General features: G+C 44.5%; 1 protein-coding gene across 3 annotated transcripts in view; it reads left to right on the top strand.

Annotated features, from left to right (window-relative positions):
* The window catches only part of Slc47a1 (solute carrier family 47 member 1), a 36,402-nt gene extending 23,786 nt beyond the window's left edge, over window positions 1–12,616 (top strand). The window contains exons 13-18 of one of the 3 annotated variants that reach the window (XR_004113578.1): window positions 2,489–2,558; window positions 2,822–2,954; window positions 6,094–6,188; window positions 6,906–6,978; window positions 8,140–8,234; window positions 11,301–11,429. Coding sequence is in view for 2 of the 3 variants with exons in the window: in XM_031353798.1 (XP_031209658.1) it covers window positions 2,489–2,558; window positions 2,822–2,954; window positions 6,094–6,188; window positions 6,906–6,978; window positions 11,301–11,527 (598 nt within the window). In the remaining variant the exon portion in view is untranslated. Of the gene's footprint in view, window positions 1–2,488; window positions 2,559–2,821; window positions 2,955–6,093; window positions 6,189–6,905; window positions 6,979–7,709; window positions 7,780–8,139; window positions 8,235–11,300 lie in introns of those variants that run through there. The other 2 variants (XM_031353800.1, XM_031353798.1) reach the window with 2 other exon arrangements.
* Window positions 12,617–12,862: the final 246 nt, after the last annotated feature.

Below are 12,862 nucleotides of genomic sequence, written 5' to 3'. Positions count from 1 at the left end.
TCTCTCTCTCTCTCTCTCTCTCTCATCTCATCTCTCTGAGTGGCAGGCTAAACCATTCAGGTTTGTGTGACCTCATTCTGTAATGTTCATACAGCACCGTTGCTATGTGATTGGATAATCGAATAAGACATTTCTCAAAATATATCCCTGTCATTCAGTGGGCATGACCAACCCAAACTGGCAGAGTAAATGACACAGAAGAAATCCTAGCTCAGCTAATCACTGTGAGGAGAACACAAAGAAAGGGGGGGAACCAAATCCATATGCAGGTGGACACACCCCAGGCTCTATCTACTCACCTTCTCCCCCCGCCCCCCGCCCCCAGCTCCAGTAAGGGACATGGTCCAAGTGACAGCTCTGTAACCCTCACCAGAAGGACATTCCTTTATTTATCATAAGGAAATCACTTTATTTAGCTCTTTGGTCTTTTCTAGGGTAAATTTTGCAACAGACTGGCAGACAGACTACCAAAACAACTAAACATGATTATTTTTAAAAATCTTAAGAGATTTATTCTCATATTCTTTTTTTATAAGGAAAATTAAAACCTAGAACAACATAGCCAGGCATAGTGGTCCATGCCTATAATTTCCCCAGTCAAGAGACTGAGGCAGGAGGATAACAGGTTTGAGGTCAGCTTGGTGTCAATAAAAAGAACAAAACAAAGACAGAGAAGAAACAATTCCTATAAATATTTACCTCATAAAAACTGAAGCTCTAAATATAGTGACCTCCTTATAACAAATGAGAGAAACTTGTTTTAAAATGACAAAAAGAGCTCTGATTCCAGATGATTTCAAGGGAAAACATTTTCAAATCATTAAAATATAGGTAGTTATGATGTTTAATATTTCAAAGCACAAAGAGGAAACTTCTGCACTTCTTATGAAGAAAATGTGTCCAGGCAGCACCCAAATCTGACAGTGTGCACACACAGAGACGATCAGACCATTCTCAGTCCACAAAACTGATCCAAAAGCCCATATTAGGGCGGGAGACTCAGCTCAGTGCCTTCTAAACTTGAAGCTCTCTGGGTTTGACCCTTACTACTACAAAACTGAGTTAATTATCTATTTGAAAGTCCGAGGCCTGGCTGTATCTCAGTGGGAGAGCATGCATTTAGTGTGTACCTATCAGGCCTTGCTTCCGTCTGGGACATCGACATTCCCCAACGGCCCCCAAAGAAATTAAAACTCACGATGAAATCTCAGTAGCCCCACTGAGGAGCACCACACGGAAAGCGCAGCTCAGTGGAGAAGAGGAGAGAATGCCATCTCTAGGCAGAGCAAGCCAGAGTGAGTGTCACAGAGGACTGAGGGGCAGAGGGGGTCTTCTCAGAACCACTTGTACTGGCTTGTATTTTCATAAACATCAGACAAGCACAGGGGTGGCAAGATTTGCTATCTGTGAGGACGGGGTAGACATCCAGTGACCTGAGAGACAGTGGTCATCAGACCTGTGTGCCTCTCCTTCTCCTTCGAAGCTCATTTTAACAAACAACGGTGTTCTTGTGCTGGTTTGAGGGAAGAGAGAGACCCTCCATCCCATGCTCCATTCATTATTCATTCACTCTGCTAGTATCCATCGCCAGACATTTTTCTCTCTCTCTTTAATGAGTACCCCCCCCCCCCAGAGTCTCTCCTAGTTTCATTTTTCTTCTCAGTCAGAACCCTGTAGCATTAAGAGCAGATCCCATTTCTAGCAGTGAGAACCCTGGAATTACATTTGGCATTTTTACTCTTACCAAAGTTGGTTGACTGAGAAGAACTCGGTGTTCAATGGTGCCAGGACCAAACACAGGGCCTCACGCATGCTAGGCAGATGCTCTGCCACTGAGCAGCACTCCATACAGAGCTCCATACAGAGCTCACTCTGTAACATATCATCCAGACAGCTCCTGAGATGTGCATCTGAGACCTGCCTCAGAAATCGGGTTCAAAGGAGGGTGGCCGCGTAATCTAAACTTTGTTTTAGGTGGGCAGATGGGAACTAGAGAATATCATTGGTTTTTATTGAGTACGTGGATTGCATGTCATTTTCTTCCTTAAAAGCTATGGAATGTTTTAGAGAACGGGTTTCTGATATGTGTCATACAACGGTAGACTTGTTCCCACTTGGACTGCTGGCTGATGTGAATATACCAGGGCTGCTGACAAAGAGCCCAAGCTTTGAGCTAGGGTACATGTGGAGCCTTCGCTCCTGGGATTCATGTCCTCTGAATCTCGTTTCTTCTTTTTTCTTTTCTTTTTTTTTCTTTTCTTGTGGGTGTGGTTGTTTGTCTTCACGTGTGTCTGTGTTCCACATGTATGTCTGGAGCTCGTGAAAGTCAAAAGATGGTCTTGGATCCACTGGAGCTGAAATCCCTGGCAGTTGTAAGCTGCCACATGGAGCTAGGAATCCTCTGTAAGAACAAGCACTCTTAACTAGTGAGCCATCTCCCCAGCCCTTCTTTCCTCACTAATCACCACGCGCTTTGTTTTCCTGACAGTGAAATCGTGGCTTTGGTGGCTCGAGTGATGCCCATTTATGCTGTGTCCCACCTTTTTGAAGGTCTTGCTGTGAGTACCAAACCTGATTCCCCCAGACACTCTCATGGTCTGTGTAAGCTATTTCTTCTGACTACGATAGTTTCCAAGTGGGAAGAGAGGTTAGAGTCATCTAGAGGGGCTCCTGTTGATACTCACCAGAGCGGCTTCTGCCACTCATTATCACAGAGCTGTGTTCGAGTCTGAGGACCACAGAGAGGTGTTCTGTGTTTGGGAGGTGGGGGTCTTTAGATGCACCACCTGTGTTTATGCTGAAGGATGTCACTTGCCCATAGTGTACCTGTGGTGGTGTCCTGAGGGGCACTGGAAACCAGAAAGTCGGAGCCATCGTTAATGCCATCGGGTATTATGTCATCGGCCTTCCCATCGGGATCACACTGATGTTTGTTGTCAAGCTGGGAGTGATCGGTAAGCCTCACTGTGGGAAGACAGGCTAGCTGCCGGCAGGCCCCGGATGATGGCCATGCACATGCTTCTCATACTCCTTCTGTATGGTGCCAGGGAGCGAGTGTGCAGACAGTGGATGAAAAGTGACCATGATCCCAGAGCTGCCTGGCCACTCCCCTCTTGCTCATGTGTCAGCATGGGTCACTTCTATTCTCCTCATTCTGAGTCAGCCAGTCCTTAATCACAGGACTTAATGTCTAGGACCTCTGAAGTACCGGGAAACATCGTGTATGCAGCCCTTGCTCTGTTCCCTTGATGAGGGCTCTCAGTGCTGTGAGTCCTTTACTGTGGCACTGGAGTAACGAGGTCTCCCTCCTCTAGCATCTTGGGGAGTTTAAGGTGAGGTGGGGAAGCCCTAGGTTAGGATGCATGGGACTGGACATAAAACTTGCTAGAACAGTACCCTGTGTTGTCAGCACAGAGGGCAAGGCTGGTTATGGCCTACTTGTCACCTTTGTCTCTGTCTTCAGCCCCTGCTCCCCACATATCACGTATGTACCTCACATCTCTGCAGAGGTACGTGTGGAGAAGTGTCGAGCAGAGGGCGGTGGGGAAGACTCCTCTGTATGACCCTGCTGTACTTGGAGCAAAGAACCCACGTGCTCTGAAATGGCCAGACCTCATCTTAGGGGAAAAAAAGTAGGGAGATAGATAATTATCCAGCTTTGGTTTCTAAAATAATAGTTGAGAATGTGTTGGCCATGAAAAAATGGTTAAGGAAAGCCTGACTGTAGTCTTTGGGGTAAATGGCTGACTGACTCGGGCGTGACTAGCTTGAATCCATCAGTATGGCGGCTCAGAGGTGATCAGGAGTCATCTGATAGCTGCTGAGGGCCTCCAGTCCCATGTCTTAACTTATGTCCTTCCATTTTCTCAAGTTCAATAATATTTTAATTAAAAATATTGGAGTTATCCAAAGAAGGAGACTGCCAGAGTCCTGTAGCCAGGAAGGTGTGGCTGTTATTTAGCCGAATTTCTGGTGTTGTTCATGGCTTGGATATGCTGATGGCAGGCCAGTGGAAACATCAGAGGAGTCTGGCTTTTAAGTAGTATTTTTATTTAGCACATTTCCAAATTATTATTATTATTATAACATGCAATCAGTACGAAATACTTAGAAGACATTTTGTAGTCTCTTTTATATTTTATTAATATTATTTTAATTGACGAACACAATTATGGACATTTATGGAGCACAAAGTAAGGTTTTGATATATGCAGAGAGTGTAGACTATTTAGGCTAAGGTAATAAGCTTATCTATCTCCTTGTGATGTTATCATTTTATACAGTGAGTGATACATCTGAAATTTACTTAAAAAAAAAGAGTTTCACTATACCATTGACTGTGCTGAAACTCACTGTGTAGACCAGGCTGACCTAGAACTCATAGAGAACTCTGCCTTTGCCTCCTGAGTTCAGGGATTCAAGGCATGCACCATCATGTCCAGCTACATCCAACGTTGTTTTGTTGTTTTTATTTTAGAGTCTTTCTATGTAGTCCAAGCAGGTCTTGAACATGGCATCACCCTGCCTTAGCCTCCTAAGTACTGAGATTACAGGTGTGTGTCCCTATGTTTGGTTGAGTCAAAATTTTAGAAAGGAATCTACTTTAAAATATACATACATACATAACCCAAGTTTTGGCCTACTTCCTCGTTTGATGAAGAGTATCTGTTGTGGGCAATGCAGAGGGAGCTGGGGACACTTGAGGGGAAAGAGCAGAGGCCCTGGGGAGGGGAGGGCTGTGTGAGACATGCACTCAGACTCTCTGATGGCCTCTTAAATAGAAATACAGTAAGGTTGGTTTTATCTTTCACGTTGCCACCATTAGAGTGTGCAGCGTGTACGAGGCTCCCAGAAGCACCTCAGAAGGCTGCAGGTTCTTACAAGCAGATTGACTAATCACAATGGCTATCAATTTCCTGTATGGTTTTTCAAACACGTAAGTTATGGCTCTGCCCAGAGAATTCTGGTAATCATCCTGCATCTTTCAATAGGGATTATGGCATTAGTGGAAATCAAGTTTGTTACTCAAATTACAGCTAGAGCTAGGCAGGTATTTCTGTAAAATATATATATATATATATATATATTTGGAATGAGCGTGTAGTTTCTATGCAAGACTGAGCATTTAAAGGAGGAAGTCAAAGGCTTTCTTACTCCATCCTAAAACTGGCAGGTGGCTACTGACTCACTCCTGAGAGGAGCCCGCTGACCACTCCTGATATGTAAGATGTGAGGGCATCTGGCACCAAGGAGCAGAGTAAAGATAAGCCTTTGAACTATAACTCAAGGCTTAGCCTCAGCCCTTCTATGGATTTGATTGGTTTGCAAAGTCTGTGTATTCAGAAGTAATATAAGGGAATTGCCCCATCCCCCCCAACTCCCCATGCCCCTGTGTGTCTTGGCAGAAAGGTGAAAAGCAAGCAGAGGAGTGGGGGAGGTTTATGGGAGCTGAGGGTGGCTCAGGTGTGTCCTGACTGAAAGCAGCTGAACAGACATGGTCTTGTGTGGAGGCAGTCAGGGAACCTGAAGAGCAAGCTGTATAGTCAGATTTCCAGAATATGGAGCTCTGGTTGAGTGAGAGATGCTACCCCAAGACATAAGGTGGAGAGAGACCCTGCCTCAAAATATAAAGTGGAGAGAGACCTTGCCTCAATCTGCAAGTGGAGAGCAGTTAAGGAAGACAGCTGATGTCAACCTCAAGCCTCCCTACACATGCACGTGCAGACTCTCAAGTGTCCACACACATGTAAACACACGAACATGTATGCATAGGCCACATAGAAAAAAAAAAGTTCGTCTCTTTTGAGGATCATGGAGCAGTCATTTTTCTGGAGAAAATATTTCCTTACAACTGTCTCTTTTCTTAACATCCAATTACCATAAGCAGAAACCCAAATAGCTTCCTGAACCTTTCACTCTGACATTCTGAATCATGTCAGGTAGCCTTAGTGGGTGCTGGGTTTCTAAGACCAAAGTCTCTCCTCTATTGAGCATTCCACCTGACTACTTACCAGTAGCCTGACTACTTACCAGTACTGGCTTAGCATGGCCGTTGTCTCCATGAGCTAAGCTGTCAAATATCTCCCTGTGCAGGCCTGTGGTCAGGGATCATCATCTGCACTGTCTGTCAGACCGCGTGCTTTCTGGCTTTTATTGCTCGGCTCAATTGGAAACGTGCCTGTCAACAGGTAGGTAACGTCCTCATTGTTGCCTGGGTCTTTCTGCAGATGCCAAAGCGGACCAGATGTGGCAAGCATTCTTTCATTTTGAGAAGTTTTTTTCTTATGCTATTTTTATGCCTTTTTAAAAAAAATATTATTATTATTGGTTTGTTTTGTTTTAATTGGATTTTGGGGTGAAGGGTTGCGTGACCCTGGCCCTGGTCACTCCCCTTTGTTTGCTCAGTGAATAGTAAAACAGGATTCCATTTCTGGTCTCTTGCTGTGAAAAGCCAGTTTCAGGAGAAGAATTGGAACTAGAGAGACTTTCTCCAAGTTCATCCTAGTACTGTGTGTATGTGTGTGTGTGTGTGTGTGTGAGAGAGAGAGAGAGAGAGAGAGAGAGAGAGAGAGAGAGAGAGAGAGAGAGAGAGAGAGAGAGAGAGAGAGAGAGAGAGAAAGAGAGAGAGAGAGAGAGAGAGAGAGAGAGAGAGAGAGCGAGAGAGCTGAAGAATGAATGTGAAGAAGGGGGAGTTCTCAATGACCTTGGTCGGTCTCCCACTTAGATTAGTCTACCCCCTACCTACCCAGGAACCTGTTTCAGTCTTTTGGAAATCAAAGTGAACCAGAGAAGCTTTGTCTCAGATGTCAGTTAAGGGACATGGCTTCTCCTAAACCAGGTGGCCATGCTTAGCAATGCTCCCTGCTGCCACCCCAACTTACTTTGAGTTTCGCTTACGTTTCTAGGCTCAAGTACATGCCAATTTGAAGGTAAATGTGGCCCTGAATTCCACTGTCTCTCAGGAGCCTGCTCATCCAGGTAAGCTACAGTTTTTCTCAGCTCTGGGGAAGATCTGCTCTATAGCATTGGAGAGGCATTTGTGGGACACATCTGGGTTAGCTGCTGTGAGCTCTCACTAAAGCAAGGCACTAATGTCTCAGAAACAGATGTCAAGTCAAGTTATACCCACTCTGAGATAAACCAATTTAGAGTTTGTTTGCTTTGATTCCATATATTAACGAACTGTGTTGGATGGTTCAGTCTTTTTAGGCCCTCAGCTAATCTTGGTACTTCTGCAAGCATTCTATGGGCCTTTCTTTTCTTCTTAACAGCATATTGAAAATTTTTTGGTCCACATGCAGTAACTGTGTTTATTTATGGGGTACATAGACATATCACTATGTGTATAAAACCATGTCCTACTGAGAATAGGGGGCTGGCAGATCATCCCCTGTCATATTTATCCTTCCTTTAGGTTGGGTTACAGGCATTTCTAATACTTAGCATTTCTACTTGAGGAACAAGTCTTGGAAACTGGTATTTGCATGCTTGTTTTAATGGAGTCCCTCTGGTTGGCTAAGCATCGCTCACTTTAAGTAGGTTCTTGCTTAGACCTTTGTGTCATGCAAATACAATTAAATGGGGCTGTTTTTCTGTCAGTTTGATAATTCCCGGTTCCTTGGACAGTTAGTTATTAACCTTTCACTCCCATGAGGGAGGTAAAGTGGCTTCTTTCTACCTTCCTGCAATCTGTGGCTGACACAATGAAGATTCACAGTGTTTAGCAATGTCTGTAGGAGTGAGAGTCCACACACACCATGAGGCTTGAAGGAGGAACAGGTAATTGACGTTTATAGAGAAGTGCTTGCCTGAAGCTACAGAAGGGAGCGGGGGTGGGGGGGTGGGCGGTGTCTTCCCAGGGTGCTGTCTACTAGGTATGGGGTATGGGGGAGGAAATCATGGTGACCTTATTATGCAAAGCCTCTCTGATTAGAAAGTCATAGAGCAGCCATTTTCCTGAGACTATGCTTTAGTATGTGGATACGAAGGGTATAAATGTGTCTTTTGCAAAAATGGTGCGGCAGGCAGGTGGGCAGCGGTCAATTGGCAGTGGTGTATTGTTTTTCTGATTCTGTCCTCAGTGTCCGGTTATCCTTGAATCCCGTGAGGTCTGACCTAAAGCTGTCTGTCTTTATTTAGGGATTTCTTCTACTCTTGTTAGACACTGAGGTTTCACAAGCAGTCTAGGGAAATTCCAGAGGTTGAGATTCCCAAAAGCTCTCACAGACCTGAAGGTAAGAGGCAGCCAGTGTGAGGCTGGCCTATTCTGGGGCCATCTTAAAATCCTGCATGCATCCTATTAGGGCTCCAAGGCCAGACATGGGGAAGTTTAGCAGTGCCCACCCTTAGCAGATACTGCTCAGCCCTGAGCCACATGTCAAAATATGGAACTGTCAGAGCAAAGCCACCCCAGAGGCTGGCTCACCCCCGGGTTTCCAGCTTCCTCATGATCTTACTCTGGGAACTTTTGTGTGTGTGTGCTGTTAGTCCTCTACCACCTACAAGATGCTCTTTTGAATTAATTTTATTTTATTTTTATTTATTAATTTTATCCCAATTTAGCAGTTATCTCGGGAGGAAGGGCTAGTTTGTAAAATGTGGAAATAGTTATAATCATCCTGTCATGTGGCTCTGAGGCCTGAGTGTTAGGAACTGCCAGATACAGCCTAAGTATTCTGTAAATGTGACCTGATATTGTTCAATTTTAAACATTTTGCGTCCGGGCGGTGGTGGCGCATGCCTTTAATCCCAGCACTTGGGAGGCAGAGGCAGGCAGATTTCTGAGTTCGAGGCCAGCCTGGTCTACAGAGTGAGTTCCAGGACAGCTACACAGAGAAACCCTGTTTTGAAGAAAAAAAAAAATTTGCTTGCCTTCATTTCTTTGAGATGGGATCTTTGCTGGCTTTGAATTGGCTTTTAGGTGAGGATGACCTTGAAGTTCTGACCCTCCTTGCCACTGCTTCCCAAGTTGGCATCACAAGGTGTGCACCACCATTCCTGCCGAAACCAGTATTATGATGATCCAGATTATTCTATCAGAATTCTGAGGCCATTGTAACAGTCACAGCACAGGTTGAAAATCTCTAATCTGAAACATTCTGAAATCCAGACCACTGGAATATGAAATACTTCTGATCCCAAGCATTTCAGACAAGGTATACTTACTCATCACATATGCACCTTTTTATGCTTCTAAAGAAAGCAGATACCAATCTTCTTCTTAAGTTGCTAGGTAACCTGCTTTTATGTATCTCTTGGAAAGTTCTTAGAGTGTTTTCCTGTTAGTATTCTTACTCCACAAGGCCGTGCACCTTGTGCACCTCGGGTCTTCATGCGAGTCATTACCTTCTCGCTTGGTACTCAGTGGACCCTTGGAGGTAGAGAGCCCCAGATTCAGTTCTGTGAATGTCTTGAGCTATGTCTTAGTTTACCTTCCCTCCATTTGGCTTATTGTCTGTCTGAAATTCTTATTAAGCAGGTATCTGCCCCTTAAAAGCCTGATCCTAGAAAGCTCTCTGGCTCCCCATGCTGGCTGACCAGAGCAGTTTATGGAGTGAATAGAGGTGTTCCCAGCATCATTAGGGTCAGAGCCCTGGCAGCCCTAATGCAGGCTCTCACCCTTGTCAATGGGCCAGCTGAACAGACAAAGCAATGCTGGGAAGCAAAGAAGGGGGTATGTGGGTGGGTTATACCAATGTGGTTGCACTGGGAAGGGGAACAAATAAAAAGGCCCAGCAACACCTCCCATCTTGCCCTCAAGTCTATCTTCAGGGTCCTGACATGAAGTTTAGGTTTAAGCAGAGGGTACAAGGAATGCTTAGGTATGCACACAGCCCTGGTCAACATGTGGTCCTGCCTATCAGGGACCCATCGCTGATAGTCTTTCCTTCAAGATGGCCTGAGAAGTTGCCAGAACTGTGACAGCTCTTTGTGGGAGACAAGCTCCTCTCTGGCTGGTCTCAGGCATCCATCAGCCTTTTCCTCTCCCAGCATGTTTCTGGGAAATGCCAATTTCTTGGGAACCATTGTTTAATAGTCCGACTGCTGAAGGAAAGACCACAAGTGTCTCTAAAAGGCCTCCACTCCTACTTGGACGGCTCCAGAGCCATTTCCTGACTAAGTACAAAGCCCGTGAGCACAACCCAGAGATAAGGGCAGGGGGTGTCCTGGAAGTAGCTCTCTCAGAAGCTCTGGGCATGGAGTTTAGTTTTTCCATCTGTCACAATAAACAAAATCAGGAATTGTATCTTTAAATTGTGCTCTATCCAGCATGCTGGGAATCCGGGAAGCTGGAGGGAGGCCTGCAGACCTCCTCCTTTTCTTACTAGCATTATATATATGTGTATGTATGCTATATACATACATACAGATAGCAAGGAACACAGGCAATAAATAATTCCAGAATTTTGTCTTGCTCCTCTTGCTAAGTGCTTGGCCTTGTCTCTGAGATGCTGTAGCGGGGCAAGGCTGGCCAAGATGACTGAAGATTGCATTTCTCCTGAGCCCATTTGTATGGCATTTAGATTGAAAGTTTACTCTGAACAAACCAACCATTAGCAGTGCGAACTTGTAAGCTGTTTATTGTGTGTATTCGAGGATTCCTTCCTATAGAATAGGATAAAAATGTGCTCTTGTAAATTGTAAAACACTCCTATTTCTTACTACAAAATGAAACACAAATGTGCCTCTATTTGTCCCCTACGAGTATCTCCTGGAACAAAGGAAGTAAAAAGATAATATTGGAGTCATTTGTGCCTATTTGTATGGGAGAGACTTAGCAAGGTCATATGGGAGAGACTTAGGTCAAGGGGAGGGCACTTCAGAGCATGTACAAGTCATGTGTTGCATGTACAAAATGACAGACAGGAGCTTTTGGACAGAACATGTCAATATAAAGAGATTGCAGAGGGTAGAGCTCATTGCAAGTCAGCTGGAGGAGTGGTCAGTGTGACTTGGCAATTTTGGTAGATTTGTTACAGTTTTCCCTACAATGCCTTATCTGAAACAAACAAAAATAACTTGAAGGAAAATTAATAGTCATTTAAAGGGACAGCAGCACCTTCCCCTGCAGCATAGCCCTGTGATCTCTTACCTGACAATTAATGATGCTCCATCTATCTATCTATCTATCTATCTATCTATCTATCTATCTATCTATCTCTATCTATTTTTCAACCATAACAACTGTTTCTTGAATCAACTTTCTCCTAGCAATAATCATGAACAATGACTACCAATTGTACATTTGAAAATAAAAATCCTTTCAAGCTGCTCACTAAGACCCCCTTTTCCCCCTACAGTGGGTCCTGAGAACCATGGAGAAATTATGATGACAGATCTTGAAAAAAAAGATGAGACTCAGTTGGACCAGCAGATGAACCAGCAACAAGCCTTGCCTGCCCATCCGAAGGACAGAGACAAACTGTCTGGGAAACAGTTGGCCCTACGGCGGGGGCTCCTGCTTCTAGGGGTGGTCTTAGTCTTGGTGGGTGGGATTTTAGTGAGAGTCTATATCAGAATTGAATAATGTGGCGATGTCATCGATCCAGCAATCAAGTTCTCCTCTGTCTGTGAAGTTAATGCTTAATAATCCACCCTACATTGAAAACAGCAAGGCTGGGGATATTGCTGAGGCAGACAACCATACACTCAGCATGTTCAGTGTCCTCTAACATATAAGTTCACTCTGTCTCTCTCTCTCTCTGTCTCTCTCTGTTTCTCTCTCTGTGTGTGTCTCTCTGTGTGTGTTTGAGGGAAGGTTTCTGGAGCTGTGAAGTGGTGAAGACCCAGAGTGACAATCCCCCTGGTGGTGGCCAGAGGACAAAGCTTGAACGAAGTTGAAGCCCAGTTCTTCCAGCACACAGATAATTCAGCAAACTTTCAAAGAACAGAAAATGAACACACAGAGGGAGATCTCTCTCTCTCTCTCTCTCTCTCTCTCACACACACACACACACACACACACACACACACACACACACACACAAAACCAAGAGAGAGAAACAGAGAGACAAAGAGACATAGATGAGAGAGACAGAGGCAGAGAGAGGACATGCTCTGTGAGTGGACAATGCATACAATATACTTAATGTACCAAATACTAGTGTTTGAAACATTGTACCAACTGGAATGTTGATTTTTCACCCCTGGGATTGCAGGGGCCCCTTGAAAGCTGTAGTTCACTGCTACTGTCTCCAAAGGATAGTGTCAAACACATTGTAAACCCAGGAAAAGTTCCCAGTTCAAAAACAATCTCTACTGAATGCATGTCCCTTTTGCACCAATGTTAAAGTTGAGCCCTTGGAAAGATAATCACCGTAAGTCTGAGACCACATGCAGTTTTGAACATAAAGACAATTCACAGAGCCTATAGGCATTATGAACCGAGTCTTCAAAAATGTTTTTCTAATAAAGAACGTGGTCTAAGACAATGTGGGGGAGACGGTGGAATATTATTAATTCATCCGCCACTGTCAAACATGCACTGCTGTGTACCGTCTTCATTCAGGGGTGGAATTCCTATTTGTTCTGCCTATTGTTTTCTAAGACACAATCCTATATCTGAACTGCTTCTATATTCTTATTGTGTGACTTCTATTAAATACGTTTTATGATATGTCTCTGGATTGTAGATTACTATTCCGTGAGCCGTGTTTATTAATCATCAGAAGAAGCCCTGGGGGAAGGGTGCGGGCAGGGAAGGTCTCAGAGTTGTGAAGTGGTGAAGACCTAGAATGACAATCCCCCTGAACACAACTAGGAAAGTTAGCCACTATGAGTGTAAAACGGTTCAATTTATTTTCTCTTTTGGTGGTTGGGGCTGGAACTCGGGGTCTGCTGAGGGCAGGCGTTCCTCATTGAG

The sequence above is a fragment of the Mastomys coucha genome, unplaced genomic scaffold (genome assembly GCF_008632895.1).
Source record: "Mastomys coucha isolate ucsf_1 unplaced genomic scaffold, UCSF_Mcou_1 pScaffold5, whole genome shotgun sequence".
NCBI lineage: Eukaryota > Metazoa > Chordata > Mammalia > Rodentia > Muridae > Mastomys > Mastomys coucha.
Note: the sequence above shows the minus strand (reverse complement) of the source record. Positions and strands in the feature narration are given on the sequence as shown.